Source organism: Myotis brandtii, unplaced genomic scaffold (genome assembly GCF_000412655.1).
Source record: "Myotis brandtii unplaced genomic scaffold, ASM41265v1 scaffold358, whole genome shotgun sequence".
Classification (NCBI taxonomy): Eukaryota; Metazoa; Chordata; class Mammalia; order Chiroptera; family Vespertilionidae; genus Myotis; species Myotis brandtii.
In genome coordinates, this window is record NW_005363772.1 from 2990542 (window position 1) to 3005490 (window position 14949).

Sequence of the window (14949 nt, forward strand, 5' to 3'; positions counted from 1 at the left end):
TATAAAAATTATAAATATACCTATATACCTAGGTTAAAATAAATATAACATGTGCAGATATTTTCTAAGCTCTATGGGTGGTAAATTCAATAAACACTGTTGGCGTGTTTATTATGATTGGTATCATGTAAAGTATTTATATTAAAACTATGTTTAATGTTACCTTTTGTGGCATACTTTTAGAATACGGAAAATTTATACTAAGAGTCTTTGGCAATAACAGATTTGTGTGATGATTTCCAAAGAACACAATTATCATAAACTTAGGACCATCTACATGTATTTGGTTCTAGAATCACTGCATTATTTATAAACCAAAAAACTAGTTTTGCCTCTTTGTCATCAAGGAAAGAATTACAGAGTTTGAAATTTCAATTTCTTCTTCCAAATTGTTCTCTGAGTTCTTTAGTTATCTATTGGCACCATATTTGTCTTTATATGTCCAAATCTAACCTTGGGGGAAAAGGTTGCTCTTTACAACATTGTTGGTTTTTTTCAATGTATATGAAATAAATTGCCTTATGGAATTATAACATAAGAAGGAGCAAAACACTTTGAAGCAAAATTGAAATATGTGAGGTTGGAAAAACCTTTTCCTTCAACTTTCTGAAGTCGAAATCAATACAGATAAAATGAGAAATGGGCTATCATTGCATGTTGTGAAGATAACCAAATCAAATCAACAATACAGCAACTAAAAAGTTCAAACCTTTTCTAAATTTCCTCCCTGCTACTTAATTATCCTCTCAATAATCTATGTTATCAATTCTTTCACTAACTTGCTAACAATATGAATAATGTCAAATAGAAAGTCTTACTTTAGTATGTAGTGTTTCATTTATCAAATCTTTATAGATCATTATTGAAAAGAGCTACAGTGGAACAGATGTCTTTATATTCACTAGCCAAGACCAAGTTTAATATTATATAAAGTCAGTATTATAAAAACTGAGAAACTATATACAAGGTGCTGATATAAATTTAACATTTGACAATAAACATCATGAAAATGGTGAAAAGTAGAATGTCTGAGTGATGTAATGATATTTAGTGTTTTACTCTTTCAATTGTTTTGAGTGACTATCATTTACATTTATATTACCTGGATTAGGCCATTATAGTTCATCAATATAAAACAGAAATAAGAAATTCTATAAAGTAAAAAATTAGAATTCTGACTTTTCAGAAGGATGAATGATATGCTTAAGACAAATTATTTATATTTAGTTTCCTGATCTCTACTTTCCTAAACTGAATCATAAAACAATTATGCAGGAAAAGTATTTATTTATAAGCTGTTTACACTGAGGAAAGTAACGCATTGAATTCAAATTCTCAAAAGAGCAATACATTTCAGTTCTCAATGCAAAAGCAGGAAATTTCTCTGTTCTAACTAAAAAGGGTCTCTGCTACTTCTGCATAAAAAATAAAGATTTGTCTTATATGTTTTCAGATTGCCTTTTTTTTTTTTAGTCTTGACCTAGGGCTAGATATTGATGGATATATCCCTGCTCTCTAGATGAAGCCTTGAAGTGAGGTTGAGTAGATGCTGGCAGTGGCATCCACCTATTTCTGTAGAGACCAGAAACATAGACATTGTTGTCTTTTGAAGTGTTCATACCAAGGAGAAATAAATGCAAGAATCAATGATTGGGTAGGAAAGAAGTTGAACTCTGGTTTTCCCCACACCATGACCTTACAATGTGTACATTTTAAAAATAAAATCTATATGTTTTTATAAAGCATTTTCTATGAAAGCTTCATGCAGAGAATGAAGAACTTGCAGAGACATTCTCCCTTCTCATGTCATGACATACTTGCTGTTGTCTAATCCTTCATTTGTCAACACCACTATGTAGGCAATCGCTGTTTCTATGGCAAGGGCAGCCATAAATGGAGGTTGAGGGAACTGGGCAAGGTAACTGATATACCTTTGCAGGACGTGAACACTGCCGTACACTGGAAAGACCCTGCATGGGAAGTTGGGCCACCTGGGTTCCAGCCTTGGCTCTGTCACCAAATACTTTGCTGAACCCTCCTGGTCTTAATAGGACACTGCGTACCCATTTCTAAAATGAAATGCCTCGCTGTGAATAAGCCTTAAGGTGCCTCTTAGCTCTAGAATTATTTGTGATGTCCTTTCCATTTTACTATTTTATGTAATCGCAGAAATGTATAGCTGCCTTTATATTATCCTTGGTGTCTTACTTGGTTTTATGTTCTTGATCAGAAATTCTATCCCCATCTTACATTGTTCCTATGGGAAAACATGACCTATATTCTAACAATAAATTATTGTCAAAAAAAAATACTACTATTTATTGGGAAGTTAAACTGAATTTATTGTTTTGAACTATATTACCATATTTCCATCAACCTTCAAAAATGAGATGATTTGATTAAATCAAACACCATTTCAGTGACATTATATCTTAGGCAGGATAAGGTTCTAAGGTTAAAGTCTAAGGCAAAATTTTCCTGTAGTGAAAATCAGCCTGGAAATCTTCTAAATTTCCAACAAACAGTGCAGTAAACAAGGGTGGTATAAACTTGCTCTTTTACTAAACTTGACACATACTAGCTTTCTCCCAGCACTGCAGCAGTTTTCTGTTTCTGCAACTGGTATTAGAAGTAGTTAGGAACATTCAGTGACCATAATATATGAGAAATAGTGTGTGTGTGTGATTGTGTGTATGTGCATGTGCGCGGGGGGAGGGGGAGAGAGGGAGAGGGAGAGAGAGAGAGAGAGAGAGAGAGAGAGAGAGAGAGAGAGAGAATATGACAGTTTTGATTCAGAATATATAACTGCATTTCTTTATGTTAAATAAACACATAGATTAGCAGTATCATGAGCCCTCCCAGGAAACTGTAAGAAACTAAGGGCATGGCACTATTAAATTTCGACACTGGGGCATTAATAGACAGTTGTTCGCTAAACTCCACTTGCTTTATCTCTCTGCAAAAATGGTGAGACCAAGTCCAAGAATAAGGGAACACTTCCACATTACAAATAATTGTGAGAAAGGAAAGGATTTATAAATGCCATTAAATAAATTACACATTTCTAGACACTCCTAGAAAGGAAAAAAACATGGTAGATAACGAGTGTTTAGAAGATATCCAAAGATCTTTCACAGGTATTTGCTACATTATTATTTATTATTAAAAATATCTAAAATAGAAACAATACAAATTAATGAAATGGTTAAACACATTATGTAACAACTATAAGACTGGAAATATTATCCTATTAAAATGAGATTTAAAATATTAATGGTGTAAAAAATTAAGTGATCCCAAATTTACAAAATGAGTATTTATATTCGCAAAAATAAAATGTTAATTTCCATTACCAATGACTAAAAATGTAACTAAAAATGTAGGGAATGGGAAGAACACTGTACTGGCTTATAGGATATACTTTATAACAAAGAAAAACATTTGAATCTTTTGAAACATCTCAAATACTGAGATGACTCCTGTGACAAGATAGAGAAACTGGTTGCAATTTAAACAAACCTTCAATTTTCAGAAACAAGAAGATAAAAATGAAATATAATAATAAATAGCAACTGATAATACATAGATTATCAGCTCAGAACACAGATCCAGGTTCTTTCCTCCCACTTGATTCCTCTTCCAAAAAAGGGACTTTCTGCATTTGCTATGAGAGACACGGAGTCCATAAACAACTCTGTGAACCAAACTACCAACACTTTTATGATCACAAGAGCAACGTTTTACAATTAAATTGTATTCCACGTATTAGGTGCTTGGTAAACAGTGGACTTTATTGCTGTGAAATCATTATTTCTGTTAATTATTCCTTTCAGCTTCACCCTCCTTATCATCTTGTACACTATTCCTGAAGCTTCTGGGAGGCAAGACCCTCGTCCTCTACCTCTTCGTGTGTTCAGTGCCTATTATATAACAGAGGCTCGATGAATGTTTGTTACTTTTGGCCTAACTCTACTTGGCTATGATTTCACTTTATGAAATTTGGATTTTTCTCTCTTAGATTAATGTCTTATTGAGGACCAGTTACCGGTTTATAAATATTATTTGCTCCTTCAAGTAATTTGGTTCAACAGTCAATGTTTTATTTATTTATTTATTTATTTATTTATTTATACAGATGTCTCCCTTCAATGTATTTTTAAAAAAATTAAAAAAGTGAACACACCAATATGTTTATAAAAATTTAGATAAATCCATTAAGATTCCGTAATTAGCCTGATTGGCAATATTGCAAAAGTAGCTTATTTCCAAAGCACTGAAAGTATAAGTTCAGTTCATGTAAATAATTTTTTAGATATTTAAATGCCAGGTATTAAGGTTAAAAAAAATGGAGTTGTGAGGGAGTGAGGAGGGCATGATTATGTCTATGAATGTGACAACCTCTGCCCTCAAGAAACTTATAGAATAATATATTCGGTACTTTACAGAATTCTGTGCTGATAGATCTCTTTGTATGTGTAGTACACTCTCTTTTACTGACAGTGATTGAGGAATAATTGGCAATTTGGTTGATGGAATGTTCTAGCTAACTAGGAGCTATCATATATACCATATGTAATTTTTGAAGAATTATACTAAGGACCAGCAACATAGAATTGGCCATATTAACACAGCTTTCTAATTCTCATAATTTTGGTTATTTAATTTATTCATTTTTAATAAATATTTGCCATGTATTTTATGTACAAGGCAGTGAAACTCTATAACACAAAAATAACCTTCCCCTCATTCATTCACTCACTCATTAGCTAATTTATTTAAGGGATATTTGTTAAATACCAATGATGTTCAGACATTGAATAATTAATTATTATCCTTAAGAACCATATAATGAAGTAGGGGAGATAAGGCCTAAAGACCGATATCAGAATATAGGACATTTTGCTAGAAACCCAGTAAAATATATAAAAAATGCTTCAGGTATGCATCAGACAGACTAGCAATATATATTTGTTTACCTGGCTGTTTGTTCTTTCATCAACCTGATGATTTGCCTTTTCTCACTATCCCTTTGTAGCTCCCTTGCAGAAAGTTGTCTAATCCCTGTAAACTTTTCTCTTGGGTGCAGCTGCCGTTATTTGGAATAGTACTTTGGCTTACTTACTCTAAACTTACCTAACTTAAGTTTTGAAATGTGCTTTCTTGTTCTAACACTTTAAAATTTAATGGGAAAAAAAATATGAATCTCATCTATGCTTTTCACAAGTTTATAGGTTTTGCTCACATAAAAAGAGCCCAATTTCATAGTTTTCTCATACAGCAACCCCTTTTCCTTGGTCATTTTATAAAAGGTACTCAGCTTTAAAATTCTACTGAATATAATTTAATCTTTCTTAGATGATTTAGAACTCACCAGGATGTTAAGAGTAGCTCAGAGTCATTTTTGTCAATAGCTGCTGGTACGGGACGAAGAAGGCGATAAAATTGGATTGGATTAAATTGATTGCAGAACTGGGTCATGCCCCAAGGGCTACTTTCGTAAATATATCAAATTTTACTTGTCATTTTTTTTTTCTTCCTCTCAAAATTAGGAATGTACAAATTAAATTCTGGTTCATTCGGATTCATAATAAATTAGATTTTACTGTGCATACATGAATTAAAGCATGCAGTTAAATTTTTATATTTAGCACACTTTTAATTAATCTATAACAGCACAAAGCAAAGTACTTACATTAGCTGCGCCAAGAAGTATTAGTGTGGGCCCAAGCCCTATGGTATATATTGATCTGAGCATTACAGACACAAGAAACGGCCGGATACCCACAGGCTTGGAGAAGAAAAACAGCATGGATGTGCAGATTGCAACTGCTACCCATAGGAGAACTGAGAACAACGGAGAAAGTGTACCTGTGAAATGTGAAAAAAGTTTATTTTTACCGAGAACAAATCTAGAAAATGTTAAAACCTTTGCCACGCTATTTCATACAACACATATAGCAAGTCAAGCCACGGGACACACTTTCAAAACACGCCACTGTGTGTTTAGAGCAGCAGTTTTCAACCTGTGGGTCGCGACCCCTTTGGCAGTCGAATGACCCTTTCACAGGGGTCGCCTAAGACCATCCTGCATATCAGATATTTACATTACGATTCATAACAGTAGCAACATTACAGTAATGAAGTAGCAACGAAAATAATTTTATGGTTGGGTCACAACATGAGGAACTGTATTTAAAGGGCCAGAAGGTTGAGAACCACTGGTAGAGAAAATGTCTTTGAACACATTAGTCATTACATTTCTTTCCAGAAAGTTTGTGATTAATTGCAGGCCTCTTACATACTCACTAGTTATGCCCCTCCTATTAAGTCTGAAAGTTCTTCATCTTTGTCTCCTACAGGAGTTATATATGCTAAATATTTTGATAGAAGTATCCCATTTGGGAACCTTAATTCAAAAGTTACGATTAATGGCCATTAAACAGACAGCTAAATCATGTGAAATCTGGTATGTTTCCACTGAACTCATACTCTGTCAGGTTCTATTATTATCAAGTTTCTATATTATAGATTCCTCTAAAGAATTCAGAATGTAGAATATCCAGTCTTTAATAAAATAGACACAAGTTTTAACTTTAAAACATACATGTGTGTATATAGATGCATGAATGTATATGAATATGTATGTGTGTATGTGTTTGGAGGTCAATTCAAGTTCTTAAAAAACTGGTAAGCTATTTAAATAATCAGAAACAAAAGTTCTAAGTGTTTTAAAAAGGAATTCTATTACAAACAAAATTTCTTTTGAAATTGCCCAAAAAGGTGTTTAAAAATATTTTTCTGTGAAAAAGAAGTACACTTCATTGACGTTTGCACTGACATGTGGATTCAAGGAATCCCCCTCTGAAGATCACATGGTGCCGAGTTTGCAGAAGTAAATTAAGGGGCAACATTCTTGGGCTGATTAGACCAATGCCAAAACCTCAAACATGTGAACAGGCTGATGAAGTCGGAGGGGAAACAACAAAAGGGAGATTTTCTACTAGTTGCTTCTTTTGGCCACACCTCTTTATAATTTATAAGGTTAATTTCTGCATCAAAACACCACAGGGTTGTGATGTGTAGAGCTTTTGTGCTACCATCAAAACCATGGGATTATCTGGACTCCTGAAATGAATTCCGTGTAAGCCTTTAGTTCACAGTGAGTGCCAAAAGATCAAAAGTAGGTAGGATGATCCTGTTAGACATTAGAAACAAAACAAAAAGTCAGATAGGAAACAGCACTGGTTTAGACGTGTTTATTTTTGCAATGTTTGTTCTTATCATGTTATCTCTTAAAGCAAGCAGTGATGAAAGAGAGTTGGGAGGAGAGATTTGATCTGCCCTTTCACCAAATTTATGATCTGATAAGATCACTTGGGAGATGAAGAAAGGGGTAAATTGCTATGGAAATCACCCTCAATTCCTATCCTCTGGCAACACTAACAAAATGGGCACCCAACTCATGTTTATTATTATATTGGCTTGGAAGCACTCTATGTCTACAAAACACAGCCTGACCACCAACTGCCCTGACTTCACAGATCTCAGAGAGCCATGGAGGGAATAATGCCTTCAACTTTCTATCATACTTATCAGGACACCATCAAAACATAAGCTCTGTAAGGGTGAGGACCATTTCTGGGTCTATCACAGTGCCTGGCATGCAGTTACAAATAAATATTTGTTGATTAAATGAATAAATCAAAATAATCTGTGATCTTGTTTTAAGCAACTAAATCTCCAGTTACAAATTCCCCAAGCTGTGGAGCTTCACTCTGAAACTGCCAACATCTTTACACATTTAACAATTTACACATTTAGCCAGACATTGGACTCCAGTATAATTTATAAGTAATGACTCAATGTGTTATGTAAAATCTCAGCTTTGACTCTGGTAGTCATACTCTGCATTGTCATGAATGCCTAATCGCCTAATCACATTTTGACTACTTTTCTCAGATAGTATTTGGCTTGCTGAGATTTCCTTTTGATTAAACAAATAATTATACCCATGCACTTAAAACTGGGCATTTGGTCCCTTTAGTGAAATAATTCACATAGCACTAGCATGGTATCTTGAACATATTTAAGATACATGCTAAATAAATAGCTAAGTATGCTAAATACATGCTAAATATGTATTTGTGAATTAATAAACTTAAAAGTTATATAAAATGGCTATTAATTTATAGTATTGTCAATTGACAATCATTTATAATCATATTATGACAAGTTATATATAAATTGTCAATACTATAATTGACAATTATAGTATTGTCAATTGACAATCATTTATAATCATATTTTGTAAGAAGAATCATTGATTTCTAGCTGAAGATTTAATACTAAATCTATACTAATAAAAGGGGAATATGCTAATTAGACCGGGAGACCTTCCGGATGTCCTTCTGGACAAAGCCATGGTGGCGGGGCCGAGGCAGAGGTGGTTAGGGGTGATCAGGCCAGGAGGGGAGGGCAATTGGGGGTGATCAGGCTGGTGGGGGGGGGGAGTTGGGGGGGATCAGGCTGGCAAGGGGGGCCAGTTGGGGGCAAGCAGGCCAGCAGGGGGGGGCGATGAGGCCAGCAGGAGGGGCAGTTGGGGGCGAACAGGCCGGCAGGCAGAGTGGTTAGCGGCGATCAGGCAGGCAGGCAGGTGAGCAGTTATGAGCCAGCGGCCCCAGACTGGGAGAGGGATCCCAGATTGGAGAGGATGCAGGCCGGGCTGAGGGACACCACCCCCTACCGGTGCACGAATTTCATGCACCAGGCCACTAGTATATATACAAACCAAAATCCTCTGACAAACCCTAGAGAAGACAGTATAGATTGTCAAACCAACTTTTACCCAATGAGGATGGGAAGGGGGACTGTCTTCTCTACTTAATTTATATTTGTATTGATTTCTATAATAAGCATGTATTGCTTTTATAATGAAAAAAAATTTAGAATGCATTCTATACATTTTTAAAACTTAGAAAGTATAAAGTTTATCCTCTAAAAAGAAACTTCAAATAGCAAAATTAGAGACCTCAGTTTAATTCACATAATGGAAATCTCCTGTCTACCTGACACTGACTTGTTTGTAGTTTCCTGTACAGATCATGCTGCCTCTTACTTTCCAGTCTCTCTCTGATCCTCTGCCTCCCACATAGACTCATAAGAGTTTTCTGTTTTCTCCACCTCACTGCAACCAAAGTAGACATCCACCCATAAATCCATAGGTGGTCTTCACTATTGTGTTTTACTCCTTTCTCCATTCCTTCACTAGAACATGAGCTCCTGGAAGAAAGGACAGCTTCACCAACCTTTGTATCTCTAGGGCCTAGCATAGTGCCTGGCACATAGCCATATTCCATCAAATGGTTGTAACTGAGTCAAATGAATCAAAATCACCTTGAGAAACTTATTTTCTTTAACACAAAGTACTTTAGGGGAAAAAGAACTACATCCATATTCGAATATGATGTATTTTTAAAAATCACATGCTATCTGAATATAAGAAATTCCCTCAACAACAATTTACTCCACTAACTAGCCCACCTTTGCCGAACTGGGCAGGGATGGTAGGCATGCACTGTTCAACTTCTGAACGGACAGCTAGGAGATTCCCTGGCATCAACAGCTGCTGCCTCAGCCACTCCCAGCTTAGCCTCATATCTCAACTTCCACACAGGTTTCTTCTTTGGAGAAACATATGCTAAACAAAGAAACCAATTAACCAAATAAAAAAAAAACAAAAAAAAAACAAGCCTACAGCCACACAAATAAGGCCTGGATTCCTAAACAAATTAAAACAGAGCTCCTGAAGCCTGACAGTGAAAAGAGATTATCTGCAGATGGGTGGGAGGGTGGAGGGCCCTATAAGATGATGATCTGAGAATCACTTGCCCCTTAAGAATCCCCTTTTAATTACTGCTCTGGTTGAAGGGAGACACTACTTCCTCGATTAACAGATTTTTCTTCTCACTATCAACATAGATTCCTGGATTTTTATGGGTCATTATATAATATTGTCAATATTTTTTTTCTCTCAAATGTTTCAGGTTTGGCCACTGGGAGACCTTTCAAATTGGATGCTGTGTTCTTACTATGTCCCCATCATTTTATCCAATTTGTTTTAGCACTTTTTGGAAGGAATATTAATGATCAACTAATTCATCATCTTTAAGTTGACTCCAAGTGCTCCTGGCAAGTTGTCACTGGTCATCAAGTGGGCTTCCCTGTGTAGTAGTAACATTGACCTTCTAACAACATCTATAACAACTAAGGTTTATTGAATGCTTTACTCATAACACCTCATTAAAGTCTCACAATAAGTCTATGAGCAGATAAGATACCTGTGCACCAGGCCTCTAGTATTTATAATATTGATATGATGATGTATAAAAATGCTTTGGGCAATAATAGGTAGAAATAACAATTTTCAGTGCTTTATTTATCAATATGTACCATAGCTCTTCAGTATATGAGTTTTTGCAAAATAACATTTATATTGACCATAGTTTTCTGCCTATGCCACTTACTATAATTCTCTACTTCCAAAAACTATAGAAAAATCGATTTAATAAGAATTAAATCATTATTATTTTGAAGCTCTAAATAGCTAAGAAATGCATTGAGAGTGTTATTTTAGAACTTTAAAATATTTATCATTTAAAGAAAGACAAGCACTTGCCTTCATCTCCATCGTCCCCAAATGGGTAGAAGAGAGCAACAGCTAAATTGATGAACACGGCCAAGTTGAATGAGATGCTCCCCCAGAGGGATATGTGTCTCGAGAACCAGAACAGGGCATGGTTATCTAGTAAGGAAGACGTGCAAGGGGATAGAACAGAAAAATAAATTTTGGTTTCCACACATCAACCCTACTGAAATAACATTTTCCTAAATGCATTTTTGTAAACTCGTATAAAGCATATTTAAATAAACACTTAATCTGCTCTATTTTAGAAAGTTTATAATCAAGACCATGAAGAAATTTTCTATTTGATTCCTTCATCATTTAGCCAATTCACAACCAAACCATTGTAGAAGGGTGCGTAATTTTGCAATTGCCAATGATGGATAGGAAAGGTGATTCTGTATTAATTCTCTCTAATATATCCCTAGAGAAGATTAGGGAAAAGATAGTGTAGCAGCTGCCTGAGGCCATTTTTAATGGAATGGTACACACTGCTATATAACGTAGAAAGCTGATACATTTGTCCCACGCCAATGCCTTAAAGTCAAATAAAAAACAAAACCCTGACACATTTATATCTCTGATGAAAATTCCTATGACACAGACACAGTTACATGAAACTTAATAGCAGGGCATAGTACCACTTCTTGGGGCACATTTATATCTCTGATGAAAATTCCTCTGACACAGACACAGTTACCTGAAACTATGAAACTTAATAGCAGGGCATAGTACCACTTCTTGGGAACTAGTGATTTACAAGGACTTGTTGGGTTTGCAACAGCAGAAGAAATTGAAAAATACAATAAGAACTACCCACAAGTAACAATGGCTTTGCTGAATAATTTCAGAAAAGGAACTCTGTATTTGTCATCAGAAAAGAAATAGCAAATGCATCTATTGCATACAATTTACATCAAACAAAAATCATTTTTTTCTACCACTCCAAAGTAGTTGAACAGATATGTAATGCATGTAAGTTTGACCACATGACTTTTCACGTCTTGTCCATTCTCTAACTTAATATGAAATTAATTGAAGGGGGAAAGCACATGAATTTTCAAATAAAAATGATAAACTTTTCAAATTATTTTCTGTGAATTCCAATCTCTGGGGTCTGTTGCTTACTGATAAACTGTACTACCCTTCAATACACAGTGTCATCTTCTCTGGAAAGGTAGCATTTCAACAACACTGGGATAGGCTACGACTAACCATGATATTAAGTTACTAATGTATCATAAACTGTAAACATCTGCGTCTCCATCATTCCTGAATGAGGAGTCCTCATTGTTAAAAGCAGAATATGAAGGTAAAATTAGAAGAGGTTGATGCAGACATTGGTAATAGACCCATCAAATGAATTATATTCTATCTATAACCTCACAATAAGGTGCTTCCAATTTTTAAAAGTAAAACATATACTGGAAGTTATTTGAAGATTTCTTTTTATAAATGACAAACTATCCAAAAAAGCAGACCCCACAAACACTAGTTCATTACTCAATTTACCTTTTGTCAAGGATAAACATGGATGTTTTTCAAATTTCCCAAATAAAAATGTCGAGTATTCATATGTATTCTGGACACCCAAAATTTTCTCTGAACTTCATAAGATTCTACATAGTAAAATGCTATGGGAGAGTAATTTCTTTATTTTTTTCAAATATTCTGCTAGGAAAGCCTGGCAATGCATGCCGCCACCTTATCTTCAAAGATGGTGTGTCTCAGGCTCCACTCAAATTCGAAAACCACAATCGTTAAAATTCCTAGAAAACTAGAATGACGACACAATGTTGAATAGAGATATTGAGGACATAAGCCTGCTTGTCTGGAAAATGTCCCCAAAAGACAAAAAAGACCTAATCAAGAGTTTCCTTCTATCAATTTTTGTTGAAAGCTCATGATATTAGTTACGTGGGAAAATTAAATTTTATTTTAAACTCTCAAATTTTTAAATTTGAAAATTGAGTATTTCCAAGTAGACTGGAGCCCTGAGAAATAAGTCTTGGGAACGGCATTATGCTCATTTTGAACTTTAAAATGACAACATTTCTATTAGAATACAAGCATCACCAAATTTTTAGTTTGATTTGGCAATGTGCAGATATAGGGAAAGAAAGACTTTCAGAAAACCGTGAAACAACCCGCTCCATCCTAAGATCCTAAGGGGAGAGAGGACGAGCGTGCGGGGACTGGCATCTCCATGCCACTCACTGAGTGTTAAGGCCAGTCAGGGCCCATTTGGGGACTTCAAACCTGCAGCTGTTCAACAGTTGAAACATACAATTGCAACCTTGAATTTCATAATATTTATAAAACTATAGGATCAGCACTGGAAGATGACCTAAGTCAGAGGTTTCTGTTTGCATGAAGCTGCAGGTGTCTTGGCTCCAGACAAGAATATAGATGGAGCTTATATTCTTAAGGCTGTAGGGGATCTCAGTGACATCAGATGGCAGGAAATTAAAAACCAGTTGAACTGAAGAGTGTCACGTATCCCAAAGTACCAATGGGTCTACCACGACGCCCCAAACTCACCACGTTCGTTTACTGTACTTACTCCTGATTTTCTTCTGCCACTTCATTTCATTGTAGAGGTCTTCTGTTTGCTGGAAGAAGTCGTTCACTTTGCTTCCTTGCTCATCCCTTTCGGTCATAGTGAACACACGGCTCTTGGACTCCCGCGTAAGGTATTCACAGATGTTGGGGACAGGAAAGACTATCTGCTCCATGGTCCTATCATGCCGGACAATCTGCAAACATTAATTTACAGATGCTTTAGCCTTTAGCACCTTGGTCTTAGCATACTGGGTTTTTTTTCCCTGCACAAGTATGTTAAAGACATTTTATGAATTCAGTTAATGAAAAAACAAACAAACAAACAAACAGGCCAGTTTGAAGTATCCTAGATAGTCCTTTACTGGACTACTTTACATTTTTCTCTTGAAGGAAGAGATAGTAACTGACTAAAGTATCATAAATATTATACTTTGTTAGAAAAAACCAAAGCCCAAGCCTTTATTCTTTCTGGATTACCATTAACCCCATTTTTACTTTCAAGAAGAACAGGAGAGAATTGAGAGGGTGTTAATTAGCAAGTGACTCACTAATCACATTACACCCTGCACTTGATATATCTGCGTCTTGTTCTTAGCCTGTCCTTCCTAAAAAGGGCTGTTGGGAAACAAATGGCCCACTCAACATGAGGCCAGAGAAAGGTGCTCTATATCGTTAAAATATTTCCCTATTCGTGGCAACACATACCTTTTGTAGGTAGAATATCCATTCTAGCATATACCTATATATAAATATTCATTATTTTGAACTTTTCTTATTTGGTATTTGTGACAATTTAATGTTAGATTAAAAAAAAACAGGCTAAATATTTTCATACAGTTTTACCATGTAACAAGGGTCTGTGAAAACCAATTCTGAAGGTTCACATTTACATATGCTGCCCAACCCCCAAGAATGAATCAAGACTGGCCTAAACCAGAAGAGTGGCCTATTTCCCTTTGCCACTGATGGGGTGTTGGTGAGCATGTGACCTGCTTCTGGAGAATGAGGCATGAGGAGAGATATCCTGGGAGGTGGGGGGAGGCTTTCAGGAAAGATCTGGTTTCCAAAAAGGTAGAGAGCCTTTGAGACCAACAAAATAATAACAACAATAAAACCAAATAGCTAACACAAAAGTGCTTTTTGGCTGTATATTCTTTGTTCCTGCTGAGAACAAAAGGTAGTGTAAGGAGATGATGCCTGAAACTGTGCAGCTATTTTACAACCGGGAGGTGAGACATCACCAACATAACAAAGAAGACTGAGGAGAAAGATGGGAAAGGCCTGCATGTCTGAAGACATTATTATTATTACTTTTATTGATTTCAGAGAGAGGAAGGTAGAGGGAGAGAGAGATAGAAACACCAATGATGATAATCATCTATCAGCTGCCTCCTGCATGCCCCCTACTGGGGATTGAGCCCGCAACCCCAGCATGTGCCCTGACCGGGTTCATAGGTCGACGCTAACCACTGAGCAACTGACTGGGCATAGTGTGCACTCTTTATCAGAAAATATTTTTTCCTAATTATTAGAGTTCCAAATTGGATCAGTTCCCCCTGAAGTAGTGAGGTCTCTAGCATAGGAAGAACTGAAAGCTACAGAGCTGTTATAAAACAACTAGAGGCCCGGTGCATAAAAATTTGTGCACTCGGGGGGGGGGGGTCCCTCGGCTTGGCCTGTGCCCTCTCCCAGTCTGGGACCCCTCA

The 14949-nt window shown here is 35.9% G+C and overlaps 1 protein-coding gene across 7 annotated transcripts in view; it reads right to left on the reverse strand.

The window, feature by feature from the left end:
* Nucleotides 1-14949, reverse strand: part of ITPR2 (inositol 1,4,5-trisphosphate receptor, type 2) — a 401602-nt gene that overhangs the window by 74815 nt on the left and 311838 nt on the right. For all 7 annotated transcript variants that reach the window (XM_014544263.1, XM_014544267.1, XM_014544268.1 and 4 more), the window contains 3 exons: nucleotides 13245-13437; nucleotides 10676-10801; nucleotides 5693-5868 (listed from right to left, as the gene is read on the reverse strand). In XM_014544263.1, coding sequence (XP_014399749.1) covers nucleotides 5693-5868; nucleotides 10676-10801; nucleotides 13245-13437 — 495 coding nt within the window. The remainder of the gene's footprint in view (nucleotides 1-5692; nucleotides 5869-10675; nucleotides 10802-13244; nucleotides 13438-14949) is intronic.